The 13,646-nt window shown below is 46.4% G+C and overlaps 1 protein-coding gene across 2 annotated transcripts in view; it reads right to left on the reverse strand.

The window, feature by feature from the left end:
• LOC117816870 (protein NLRC3-like) overlaps positions 1 to 13,646 on the reverse strand; it is a 60,237-nt gene that overhangs the window by 41,878 nt on the left and 4,713 nt on the right. For both annotated transcript variants that reach the window (XM_034689252.1, XM_034689253.1), the window contains exons 4-8: positions 12,779 to 12,888; positions 10,646 to 12,425; positions 8,991 to 9,164; positions 5,051 to 5,224; positions 2,250 to 2,423 (exon numbers count right to left, since the gene is read on the reverse strand). In XM_034689252.1, coding sequence (XP_034545143.1) covers positions 2,250 to 2,423; positions 5,051 to 5,224; positions 8,991 to 9,164; positions 10,646 to 12,425; positions 12,779 to 12,888 — 2,412 coding nt within the window. The remainder of the gene's footprint in view (positions 1 to 2,249; positions 2,424 to 5,050; positions 5,225 to 8,990; positions 9,165 to 10,645; positions 12,426 to 12,778; positions 12,889 to 13,646) is intronic.

A 13,646-nucleotide genomic window follows, 5' to 3' on the forward strand; every position in this document is an offset into this window, starting at 1 on the left:
TCCTCTGAGGCTAATTAGCAGGCTAACTTTGAACTTAGTAAAGAAACAGAACAATAAGACGACTGACGGTTCAATGGACGCACAAATCACCTGAGATGGAGTTAACACTAACAAGCAGCAACACTCTGCAAACAACTGGGAACTAATGGATAAATTCTCTGTACTCCATGCAGCAGGCCAGCTGGTGTGAGAGCTGTGTCTGGGCAGCTCCTGGCCACCGATTGGCCAATCCCTCTCCACTGTCTTAAAGCAACAGGCAGCCTTTATAACAGACTTTCTTTCTGCTGCTTTATTTGCAGCTTTTCCCACAAATCCAGCCTGAAAACTCATTAGCTGCATGCTACATAAAGGAGCTAACAATGTTCAAAACTTGTCCACAAACACAACTCCATGCTTGAAGCTTGTGTCTTCCTCCCTGCTCCTGTGCTGTGAAGGAGGCAGGTGAGAACCGCTTCACTGACATGGGATTTCAAAATAAAAGCCCCATTGATTCAAAACAAAACGACTTATAATGCATGTGAAATAAAACACAAATGCAACTTAAATACCAAACTTCAACAAATTCTCGATTTGAAATACAAAAATATAAATATTATCATTTCAACAATTACAACAGAGGTAAAAGATGGTGTCTGACCTCAGAGTCTCCAGTCTGCAGTGAGGACTCTCCAGAAAACCACACAGCGTCTTCACTCCTGAATCCTGCAGATCGTTGTAGCTCAGGTCCAGCTCTCTCAGATGGGAGGGGTTGGATTTCAGAGCAGAGGCCAGAGAAGCACAGCTGATCTCTGGCAAATTGCAGTGCCCCAATCTGAATAAAGAATAAATGATAAACCTTTAGAACACAATGAACCTGTTTGACATTATTTCATGTTTAAAATCTGTTCAGAGCTGAAGAAGGTTAAGAATGTAGACGTTTAGAAAATGGAAACTCCAAACACCTGAACTCAGCAGGATGCACGTTCAAATATGTGAACTTCACAAAGTGTCAGCTCTTCATCTCTGCACGTGTTGAAGAGTCAACATCAAACCTGAGCTTCAAGTTAAAGTCTGCTGCTTTATGGTCTGTATGATGAGGACATTTAAAAGGTAACATCAAACATCTGTATGGTCTGATTCAAAACACCAGAAGGATTTCAAACTCTCACAGCAGCAGCTGTGATGTTCAGGAGCTGATATTTGAACCTGTGTTCCTTCTTTATTGTTCCTTTAAATCCTCATTAGAGCTCTTCTATCAGGAGGAACCTTTCACTGATAGATCTTTAATGTGGAAACTGGCAGCTCTCGTCTCATCTGACTCCACATGTCAGAGAGGAAACATCAGCCCATCACTCTGTGATCATTTCTCCTCATTTCAAGAACCACCAGTGGCTCCATCTATACAGACTCATGTTGTTCAGACAAACTATTAAAGCCAGCAGAACATCATTTCATACTTTCACAAAGAGCTTCAAGTAAAACAGACTCATCTATATTGATGCGTTTATAGAAGAATAACAAAGGAAACATCTTTTTCTGCATAAAAAGTGGAGCCATCAACTTTAAACACTTTCAGTTGAACTCTTCAGTCAGGAGCAATCAAAGCGTTTCATCAATATGTTGGAGATGGAATAAAATATGAGTCAGCTGTTTAAGAGGCTCAGAGTCAATGAAACAGGGCAGGACTTTCCTCTCATATCAAAGGGTTAAATGTGGAACTCAACATTTCTCTGCCAGTCACTGGACTCAACCAGAGAGGAAGAAAATAGACTTTAGCACAAAGACTCTCAGAGTGGATACGTAGAATATCAGCCTTATGTCTGCAGTTTAGAGTCCACAAAGCTTTCACATCAGATTCATCTCAGCACTGATGTTGTTCCCTCCAAGCACTGACACACAGAAGGGACTTTCTTTCTGCTGCTTTATTTGCAGCTTTTCCCACAAATCCAGCCTGAAAACTCGTTAGCTGCATGCTACATAAAGGAGCTAACAATGTTCAAAACTTGTCCACAAACACAACTCCATGCTTGAAGCTTGTGTCTTCCTCCCTGCTCCTGTGCTGTGAAGGAGGCAGGTGAGAACCACTTCACTGACATGGGATTTCAAAATAAAAGCCCCATTGATTCAAAACAAAACGACTTATAATGCATGTGAAATAAAACACAAATGCAACTTAAATACCAAACTTCAACAAATTCTCGATTTGAAATACAAAGATATAAATATTATCATTTCAACAATTACAACAGAGGTAAAAGATGGTGTCTGACATCAGAGTCTCCAGTCTGCAGTGAGGACTCTCCAGAAAACCACACAGCGTCTTCACTCCTGAATCCTGCAGCTCGTTGAAGGTCAGGTCCAGCTTTCTCAGATGGGAGGGGTTGGACTTCAGAGCAGAGGCCAGAGAAGCACAGCTGATGTATGACAAACTGCAGCGCCACAATCTGAATAAAGAATAAATGATAAACCTTTAGAACACAATGAACCTGTTTGACATTATTTCATGTTTAAAATCTGTTCAGAGCTGAAGAAGGTTAAGAATGTAGACGTTTAGAAAATGGAAACTCCAAACACCTGAACTCAGCAGGATGCACGTTCAAATATGTGAACTTCACAAAGTGAAAAAGAGCTCTCATTAATAATGAAGACAATATGCTGCTACTTCAATAAAGATTTACTGACTTCAAGTTAAAGAATGCTGCTTCATGGTAAGTCCAATAACCAGGCCTAGCTGTGGTTTTTACTGTCTGTGCTCAATCCCACTTTGCCCTCAAATAGAACGCTACAAGCGTCAAACAGGAATGAACAAACACAAAACTGCGTCCTCTGAGGCTAATTAGCAGGCTAACTTTGAACTTAGTAAAGAAACAGAACAATAAGACGACTGACGGTTCAATGGACGCACAAATCACCTGAGATGGAGTTAACACTAACAAGCAGCAACACTCTGCAAACAACTGGGAACTAATGGATAAATTCTCTGTACTCCATGCAGCAGGCCAGCTGGTGTGAGAGCTGTGTCTGGGCAGCTCCTGGCCACCGATTGGCTAATCCCTCTCCACTGTCTTAAAGCAACAGGCAGCCTTTTTATCAGACTTTCTTTCTGCTGCTTTATTTGCAGCTTTTCCCACAAATCCAGCCTGAAAACTCGTTAGCTGCATGCTACATAAAGGAGCTAACAATGTTCAAAACTTGTCCACAAACACAACTCCATGCTTGAAGCTTGTGTCTTCCTCCCTGCTCCTGTGCTGTGAAGGAGGCAGGTGAGAACCGCTTCACTGACATGGGATTTCAAAATAAAAGCCCCATTGATTCAAAACAAAACGACTTATAATGCATGTGAAATAAAACACAAATGCAACTTAAATACCAAACTTCAACAAATTCTCGATTTGAAATACAAAAATATAAATATTATCATTTCAACAATTACAACAGAGGTAAAAGATGGTGTCTGACCTCAGAGTCTCCAGTCTGCAGTGAGGACTCTCCAGAAAACCACACAGCGTCTTCACTCCTGAATCCTGCAGCTCGTTGTCACTCAGGTCCAGCTCTCTCAGATGGGAGGGGTTGGACTTCAGAGCAGAGGCCAGAGAAGCACAGCTGATCTCTGACAAACTGCAGCGCTCCAATCTGAATAAAAAATAAATGATAAACCTTTAGAACACAATGAACCTGTTTGACATTATTTCATGTTTAAAATCTGTTCAGAGCTGAAGAAGGTTAAGAATGTAGACGTTTAGAAAATGGAAACTCCAAACACCTGAACTCAGCAGGATGCACGTTGGAATATGTGAACTTCACAAAGTGTCAGCTCTTCATCTCTGCACGTGTTGAAGAGTCAACATCAAACCTGAGCTTCAAGTTAAAGTCTGCTGCTTTATGGTCTGTATGATGAGGACATTTAAAAGGTAACATCAAACATCTGTATGGTCTGATTCAAAACACCAGAAGGATTTCAAACTCTCACAGCAGCAGCTGTGATGTTCAGGAGCTGATATTTGAACCTGTGTTCCTTCTTTATTGTTCCTTTAAATCCTCATTAGAGCTCTTCTATCAGGAGGAACCTTTCACTGATAGATCTTTAATGTGGAAACTGGCAGCTCTCGTCTCATCTGACTCCACATGTCAGAGAGGAAACATCAGCCCATCACTCTGTGATCATTTCTCCTCATTTCAAGAACCACCAGTGGCTCCATCTATACAGACTCATGTTGTTCAGACAAACTATTAAAGCCAGCAGAACATCATTTCATACTTTCACAAAGAGCTTCAAGTAAAACAGACTCATCTATATTGATGCGTTTATAGAAGAATAACAAAGGAAACATCTATTTCTGCATAAAAAGTGGAGCCATCAACTTTAAACACTTTCAGTTGAACTCTTCAGTCAGGAGCAATCAAAGCGTTTCATCAATATGTTGGAGATGGAATAAAATATGAGTCAGCTGTTTAAGAGGCTCAGAGTCAATGAAACAGGGCAGGACTTTCCTCTCATATCAAAGGGTTAAATGTGGAACTCAACATTTCTCTGCCAGTCACTGGACTCAACCAGAGAGGAAGAAAATAGACTTTAGCACAAAGACTCTCAGAGTGGATACGTAGAATATCAGCCTTATGTCTGCAGTTTAGAGTCCACAAAGCTTTCACATCAGATTCATCTCAGCACTGATGTTGTTCCCTCCAAGCACTGACACACAGAAGGGACTTTCTTTCTGCTGCTTTATTTGCAGCTTTTCCCACAAATCCAGCCTGAAAACTCGTTAGCTGCATGCTACATAAAGGAGCTAACAATGTTCAAAACTTGTCCACAAACACAACTCCATGCTTGAAGCTTGTGTCTTCCTCCCTGCTCCTGTGCTGTGAAGGAGGCAGGTGAGAACCGCTTCACTGACATGGGATTTCAAAATAAAAGCCCCATTGATTCAAAACAAAACGACTTATAATGCATGTGAAATAAAACACAAATGCAACTTAAATACCAAACTTCAACAAATTCTCGATTTGAAATACAAAAATATAAATATTATCATTTCAACAATTACAACAGAGGTAAAAGATGGTGTCTGACCTCAGAGTCTCCAGTCTGCAGTGAGGACTCTCCAGAAAACCACACAGCGTCTTCACTCCTGAATCCTGCAGCTCGTTGAAGGTCAGGTCCAGCTTTCTCAGATGGGAGGGGTTGGACTTCAGAGCAGAGGCCAGAGAAGCACAGCTGATCTCTGACAAACTGCAGTCCCACAATCTGAATAAAGAATAAATGATGAAGATTAAAATGCATGTTGTATTAGATCATGTGTTCATGTTTTAAACATTACTACGCTCACTTTCAGTGAGTTGTGTCCATTTCTAAGAAGCACGTTTCCAATCTGGTGCTGTTGATTGAAATGTTGATGTAGAACTTTAGAGATCTGAAACTTGATTCTTTAGAATCATCTCTTTCTATGGTCAGGTGTTCTCCTTATTGTTTCAAAGACTGCTGCACCTTCTGACGTGTTCAAACAGATCTGATGTGCAGTTTCATCTTCATGGTGTTTATAAAGCGTCATTGATCTTTGATCTGATGATCTGAACTCCTGTTTCTTAGCTGCAGCACAAACTGTTCATTCCTTCTAACAGAGTGATGATTGTTGGAGGAGAGAGACGTTTGGTCTGTTCATGTTATAAATCACAAACAGTGACTGAGAGTTTGGTAGTGATGACAGAGTCCTTTGGAGATCTTCAAACAGACCTTGAGTCCTGCTCTGTTGTGATGTTTGGCTCGGTGTTAGGCTGCTGTTTAGGACTCTCAGCTCTGGACTGATGCTCACCTCTCAGCAGGTGTGTGTGTTTTCTCTGTACGGACCAGATCAGCTCCTGATCCCATGAAGACCATCACAGTTCTACTTTCAGCTTCACTGAGCTTTGAATGATGACTTTCTTTATTCTGCAGAGAAGCTCCAAATCTCTGCAGCCTGTTTGTATCTGCTAACATCAGATCAACAGCATGGTTCACACCCTCACACACCCTCACACACCCTCAAACACCCTCACACACCCTCACACATCCTCACACACCCTCACACACCCTCACACACCCTCACACACCCTCACCCCCCCCACACATCCTCACACACCCTCACACACCCTCACACCCTCTCACACACCCTCACACACCCTCACACACCCTCACACACCCTCACACACCCTCACCCCCCCCCACAAATCCTCACACACCCTCACACACCCTCACACACCCTCAAACCCTCTCACACACCCTCACACACCCTCACACACCCTCACACACCCTCACACACCCTCATACACCCTCACACACCCTCACACACCCTCACCCCCCCCACACATCCTCACACACCCTCACACACCCTCACACCCTCTCACACACCCTCACACACCCTCACACACCCTCACACCCTCTCACACACCCTCACACACCCTCACACACCCTCACACCCCCCACACATCCTCACACACCCTCACACACCCTCACACACCCTCACACACCCTCACACCCTCACACACCCTCACACACCCTCACACACCGTCACACACTCTCACACACCCTCACACATCCTCACACCCTCACACACCCTCACCCTCTCACACATCCTCACACACCCTCACACCCTCTCACACACCCTCACACACCCTCACACACTCTCACACACCCTCACACATCCTCACACCCTCACACACCCTCACACACCCTCACACCCTCTCACACCCTCACACACCCTCAAACATCCTCACACACCCTCATACACCCTCACACCCTCTCACACACCCTCACACACCCTCACACCCTCACACCCTCACACACCCTCACACACCCTCACACACCGTCACACACTCTCACACACCCTCACACCCTCACACACCCTCACACACCGTCAAACACTCTCACACACCCTCACACACACCCTCACACACCGTCACACACCCTCAAACCCTCTAACACACCCTCACACACCCTCACACCCTCACACACCCTCACACACTCTCACACCCTCTCACACACCCTCACACACTCTCACACACCCTCAAACATCCTCACACCCTCACACACCCTCACACACCCTCAAACACTCTCACACACCTTCACACACCCTCACACCCTCTCACACATCCTCACACCCTCACACACCCTCACATACCCTCACACACCCTCACACACCCTCACACACCCTCACACCCTCTCACACACCCTCACACACCCTCACACACCCTCACACACCTTCACACACCCTCACACACCCTCACACACCCTCACATACCCTCACACACCCTCACACACCCTCAAACACCCTCACACACCTTCACACACCCTCACACACCCTCACACACCCTCACACACACCCTTACACACCCCTCACACACCCTCACACACCCTCACATACTCTCACACACCCTCACACACCCTCACACCCTCTCACACCCTCTCACACACCCTCACACACCCTCACACACCCTCACACACCCTCACACACCCTCACACACACCCTTACACACCCTCACACACCTCACACACCCTCACACACCCTCACATACTCTCACACACCCTCACACACCTCACACACCCTCACACACCCTCACACACTCTCACACACCCTCACACATCCTCACACCCTCACACACCCTCACACACCCACTCACACCCTCTCACACCCTCACACACCCTCACACATCCTCACACACCCTCACACACCCTCACACCCTCTCACACCACCCTCACACCACCCTCACACCCTCACACCCTCACACACCCTCACAACACCCTCACACACCGTCACACACTCTCACACCCCCTCACACCCCTCACACACCCTCACACACCGTCAAACACTCTCACACACCCTCACACACACCCTCACACACACCGTCACACACCCTAAACCCTCTAAAACACCCGCACACACCCTCACACCCTCACACACCCTCACACACTCTCACACCCTCTCACACACCCTCACACACTCTCACACACCCTCAAACATCCTCACACCCTCACACACCCTCACACACCCTCAAACACTCTCACACACCTTCACACACCCTCACACACCTTCACACATCCTCACACCCTCACACACCCTCACATACCCTCACACACCCTCACACACCCTCACACACCCTCACACCCTCTCACACACCCTCACACACCCTCACACACCCTCACACACCTTCACACACCCTCACACACCCTCACACACCCTCACATACCCTCACACACCCTCACACACCTCAACACCCTCACACACCTTCACACACCCTCACACACCCTCACACACCCTCACACACACCCTTACACACCCTCACACACCCTCACACACCCTCACACACCCTCACATACTCTCACACACCCTCACACACCCTCACACCCTCTCACACCCTCTCACACACCCTCACACACCCTCACACACCCTCACACACCCTCACACACACCCTTACACACCCTCACACACCCTCACACACCCTCACACACCCTCACATACTCTCACACACCCTCACACACCCTCACACACCCTCACACCCTCACACACCCTCACACACCCTCACACACACCCTTACACACCCTCACACACCCTCACACACCCTCACACACCCTCACATACTCTCACACACCCTCACACACCCTCACACACCCTCACACCCTCACACACCCTCACACATCCTCACACACACTCACACACCAAATCCTTGTCCGTATTCAGATCATCTTCATCGTCTCACGGAGCTCAATGTGAGAGGGGAACAAACTGTCAAACATTTCATTCTCTCTTCTTTTAGTTCGTCTATCAGAGGCTCAGAAACATCCTCAGATAAGGGATCAGTCGAGTCCTGAAGAGTAACAAACTAAAACTTAGAAACCTGAGTCACTGATATCAATCAATCAATCAATCAATCAATCAATCAATCAATCAATCAATCAATCCATCAATCCATCCATCAATCAATCAATCAATCAATCAATCAATCAATCAATCAATCAATCAATCAATCAGTAAACTCACATTAGAGTCTCCAGTCTGCAGTGCGGACTCTCCAGTCCAGCTGACAGATGCTTCACTCCTGAATCCTTCAGGTTGTTGTAGCTCAGGTCCAGGTGTCTCAGATGGGAGGGGTTGGACTTCAGAGCAGAGGCCACAACTTCACAGTGAGTCTCTGACAGGCTGCAGGTTTGAAATCTGTGATGATCCAAAGAAAACACAAGTTGTTATGAAGACACTCTGAGTTGACTTCATAGATTGAAGGACTGAACAGTTTGACACATCCTGTTCAAATGTAAACCTGATGGTTTCACAGGGTCAGGGTTCATCTCTCTGGTCTTTGACCTGGACTCGTTCATCTTTCATTTGCTTCATTTTCAGATGAAGGAGGAGAAACAGAGTTAAACTCTCAGAACGTCTGTGAATGTGATCTGATCCCACGTCTGTCTTCCAAATGTAGCCCCATAAGGACGGGACCAGAACCCGTTTTTAGAACTTAGTGAACAGAGACAGTCCACACAGGGGACCTGTCTCTGCTGCTGCTTTCAGGTTCATGTGTATGAGTGGGAAAATGGAGCGCCTGCTGCAGGACAGCACTAAAACACTGGACTAAATGAGACGTAGAGATTGAAATCACAAGTCTTGAATTGAACGTGCTCGTTAGCTGAGAGCATGAAGTTTCTATCTTCAGTTGATTGTGAACGTCTGAAGAACTCATTCAGAGCTCACATAGTTAACAAACTGAGAGGGGGTCATTATTTTCACCATAATGTCATCATCAAGACGTCCTCACAGTCTCAGTGTTCACATCAAAACACAGGGGTGTTTAAGGTCTCTTAGAAAGTCTGAATTTTCAGGACTGTTCTCAGATATTCATCAGATGTGAAACTTTGTTGGAGGACGTGTGTTTCCTGCTCCGACTCTTCTCTACACCAACAAGAGAGAAACAGCTGTCTGTGTGTTTCTCAGAGACTTGAAACAGAACTTTGAACTCAGAATACTGATCCTGGATCTTTACAGAAGCTTGAAAAAGCACATTTCACAAAGTGCTTTGTTAACATGGATCCTGGAGCTGAACATGGCAGTGAAACATGTAGAGCACTGAAGAAGATGTTAGAAAGAGGAGGGTGACCCCGAGCATCCTCTGTCTACACTTTAAAGTTCCCTTCAACCCTTCTCCAAAATGAAAGCATGAGCAGCATCAAAGTGTCTGAGGCTTCAGGAAATCAAACAGCTCGCTCCTTCAACTTTGACAACAGCACTTATCTGAAGAGGTGGTCTGAAAACACCTCACAGAACCTAAGCCCGTCATTCTACTGCCCTCACTGATGATGTGGAACACTGCTTTCAGTCTGTGGTTTCATGCTGCTGGGACTCCACCTCTCCATCTGTTTGCATGCCTCCTCACCTCAGCAGTAAAGAGAGAGGGAAACATTTCATGACAAACGGCACAAACACAACAAACCACCTGAAAAGACCTTTTTGAATCCACTTTACACCGAGCTGAACAAACCAACACTTTTCACAGACAGCTGAAGAACCCCTGAGACATCACACAGCTCAGGTACTTTAGACCATGACCAGGTGGAGGTCTAAAGAGGAGCACACTTGTGTTGGTATCTAAAGAAGTGAACTGTCAGTCTTTCCTGATTGATGATGTTAATCCCTGATGGACTTACCGAGCCTTCCTGCAGTTCCTCACAGCTGGAATCAGTCTCTGTCGTCCCTCATCTGATGTGTTGTAGTTCTTTAGATCTAACTCATCCAGAACCTCCTCTGACATCTGCAGCATGTAGGCCAGAGCAGAGCACTGGATATCAGAGAGTTCCTTCTGTGATCTGTTCCCTGACTTCAGGAACTCTTGGATCTCCTGATGGACTGAGAGGTCCTTCATCTCCGTCAGACAGTGGAAGATGTTGATGCTTCTGTCAGGAGAGATCTTATCACTGTTCATCCTCTTCAGGTTGTTGATGACTCTTTGGATAATCTCTGGACTGTTGTCTGTGTGACCCAGCAGACCTCCTAAGAGTCTCCGGTTTGACTCCAGAGAGAGTCCATGAAGGAAGCGGACAAACAGGTCCAGGTGACCGTTCCTACTTCTCAGGGCTTTCATCATAGCTCCTTTCAGGAGGTCTTCAAGAGTTGAAACTTGTTGTTTCCCCAGAAAAGCCTCCAGTACCTTTGTGTTCCTGGTTGTGGAACAGTGGAACATGTAGACTGCAGCCAGAAACTCCTGAACGCTCAGATGAACAAAGCAGTAGACTGTTTTCTTGAAGATCACACACTCTCTTTTGAAGATCTCTGTACAGAGTCCTGAGTACACCGAGGCCTCTGTGACATCCAGACCACATCGCTCCAGGTCTTCTTGGTAGAACATGATGTTTCCTTCCTCCAGATGTTCAAACGCCAGCCGGCCCAGCTTCAGGAGAACTTCCCCGTCAGCCTCCATCAGCTCCTGAGGACTGGTCTCAGGACCCTCAGCGTACTTCTTCCTCTTCCTCTTGGTCTGGACCAGCAGGAAGTGTGAGTACATGTCAGTCAGGGTCTTGGGCAGCTCTCCTCTCTGCTCTGTGCTCATCATGTGCTCCAGAACTGTAGCAGTGATCCAGCAGAAGACCGGGATCTGACACATGATGTGGAGGCTCCTGGAGGTCTTGATGTGTGAGATGATTCTGCTGGACAGATCTTCATCACTGAACCTCTTCCTGAAGTAGTCCTCCTTCTGGGCGTCAGTGAAGCCTCGGACTTCTGTGACCCTGTCAACGCGTGAAGGAGGGATCTGATTGGCTGCTGCGGGTCGAGAAGTGATCCAGACCAGAGCTGAGGGGAGCAGATTCCCCTGGATGAGGTTTGTTAACAGCAGGTTTATGGATGAGCTCTGTGTGACGTCAGACACAACCTGAGTGTTGTTGAAATCCAGAGACAGTCTGCTTTCGTCCAGACCGTCAAAGATGAACACCAGTTTACAGACAGCCAGCGTCTCTGCTGGGACCTCCTGTAATGTTGGATGAAACTCATGGAGCAGCTGGAGGAGACTGTACCGTCCCCTGATCAGGTTCAGCTCCCTGAATGAAAGCAGAACCACCAGACTGAGGTCCTGGTTCTCCAAGCCCTCTGCCCAGTCCAGAGTGAACTTCTGCACTGAGAAGGTTTTTCCAACACCAGCGACGCCGACTGTCAGAACCACTCTGATGGGTTTCTGTGGACCAGGTAAGGCTCTGAAGATGTCCTGGCACTTGATGGGAGTGTCCTGGAGGATCTTCTTCTTGGAGGCGGTCTCCAGCTGTCTCACCTCATGTTGGGTGTTCACCTCTTCACTCTGTCCCTCTGTGATGTAGAGCTCAGTGTAGATCCTGTTGAGGAGGGTTCTACTTCCTGTTTCCTCACTTCCTTCAGTCACACGCTCACATCTGGTCCTCAGACTGGTCTTGTGTTGATCTAAAACCCTCTGCAGACCACCTTTCAACAGAACAGAGAAACAGACAGCAGCTGAACATCTTGTGATTCTTTTGGTTGTAAACAAACGTTGACTCAAAGAACCTGAAAAGAATTCAAGGTTAAAGAGTCTTTGAGGCCAGACATTACTTTGACGTAGTTCAAATGTTCTTCTCAAAGGTAAACACAGGATGAGACACACAGAGCAGAGGTGTATGCTGGAGCAGAGCCAATCACTTCAAATGTCATGATGTTTCTAAAGATCTTAGAAAGATCGGAGATGTCGGAGCTGTGTGACACAACAACTGTCTCTGTGTGGAAACAACAAGCAGTGTTTTCAGACATGATGACATCAGCACACTGTTGTATGCTCTTACTTTGTAAAGTCCTGCTCTGACGGTCTGTCTGAGGTCCAGCACCGCAGGACGGCTGCTCCTCCACAGAGACCGGCTGCTCCTCCACAGAGACCGGACTCCTCTTCCTCTTCCTGTGAACACATTTCTTCATCACTGACATGATTTGATGAATTTTGTTGTGAGATATCAACATGTGAGCGACACTGTGTGAGAGCTCAGACGCTCACAGAGATCAGTCACACTTTTCTGCTGGAGTTCAGCCTTCAGTCTGTAAAAAGAGAAAGACTCATTTCATCTGAACTCTCCTGCTCTCACAAAAACTACAAACTGCTCTCCTATGAGGCTGCTGTGTTCACCATTCAGAGATCTGTCTGTAGTTTGTTATCAACACGAACTCTTCCTGCTGCTCCTTCACAATAAAAGTCTCATTCCTGCTGCTCCTTCACAATAAAAGCCTCCATTCCTGCAGTTCCTTCACAATGAAAGCCTCCTTTCCTGCAGCTCCTTCACAATAAAAGCCTCTATTCCTGCAACTCCTTCACAATAAAAGCCTCCATTCCTGCAGCTCCTTCACAATAAAAGCCTCCATTCCTGCAGCTGCTTCACAATAAAAGCCTCCATTCCTGCAGCTCCTTCACAATAAAAGCATCCATTCCTGCATCTCCTTCACAATAAAAGCCTCCTTTCCTGCAGCTCCTTCACAATAAAAGCCTCCATTCCTGCAACTCCTTCACAATAAAAGCCTCCATTCCTGCAGCTCCTTCACAATAAAAGCCTCCATTCCTGCAGCTGCTTCACAATAAAAGCCTCCATTCCTGCAGCTCCTTCACAATAAAAGCATTCATTCCTGCAGCTCCGTCATAATAAAAGCCTCCTTTCCTGCAGCTGC

The sequence above is a fragment of the Notolabrus celidotus genome, chromosome 8 (genome assembly GCF_009762535.1).
Source record: "Notolabrus celidotus isolate fNotCel1 chromosome 8, fNotCel1.pri, whole genome shotgun sequence".
Lineage (NCBI taxonomy): Eukaryota > Metazoa > Chordata > Actinopteri > Labriformes > Labridae > Notolabrus > Notolabrus celidotus.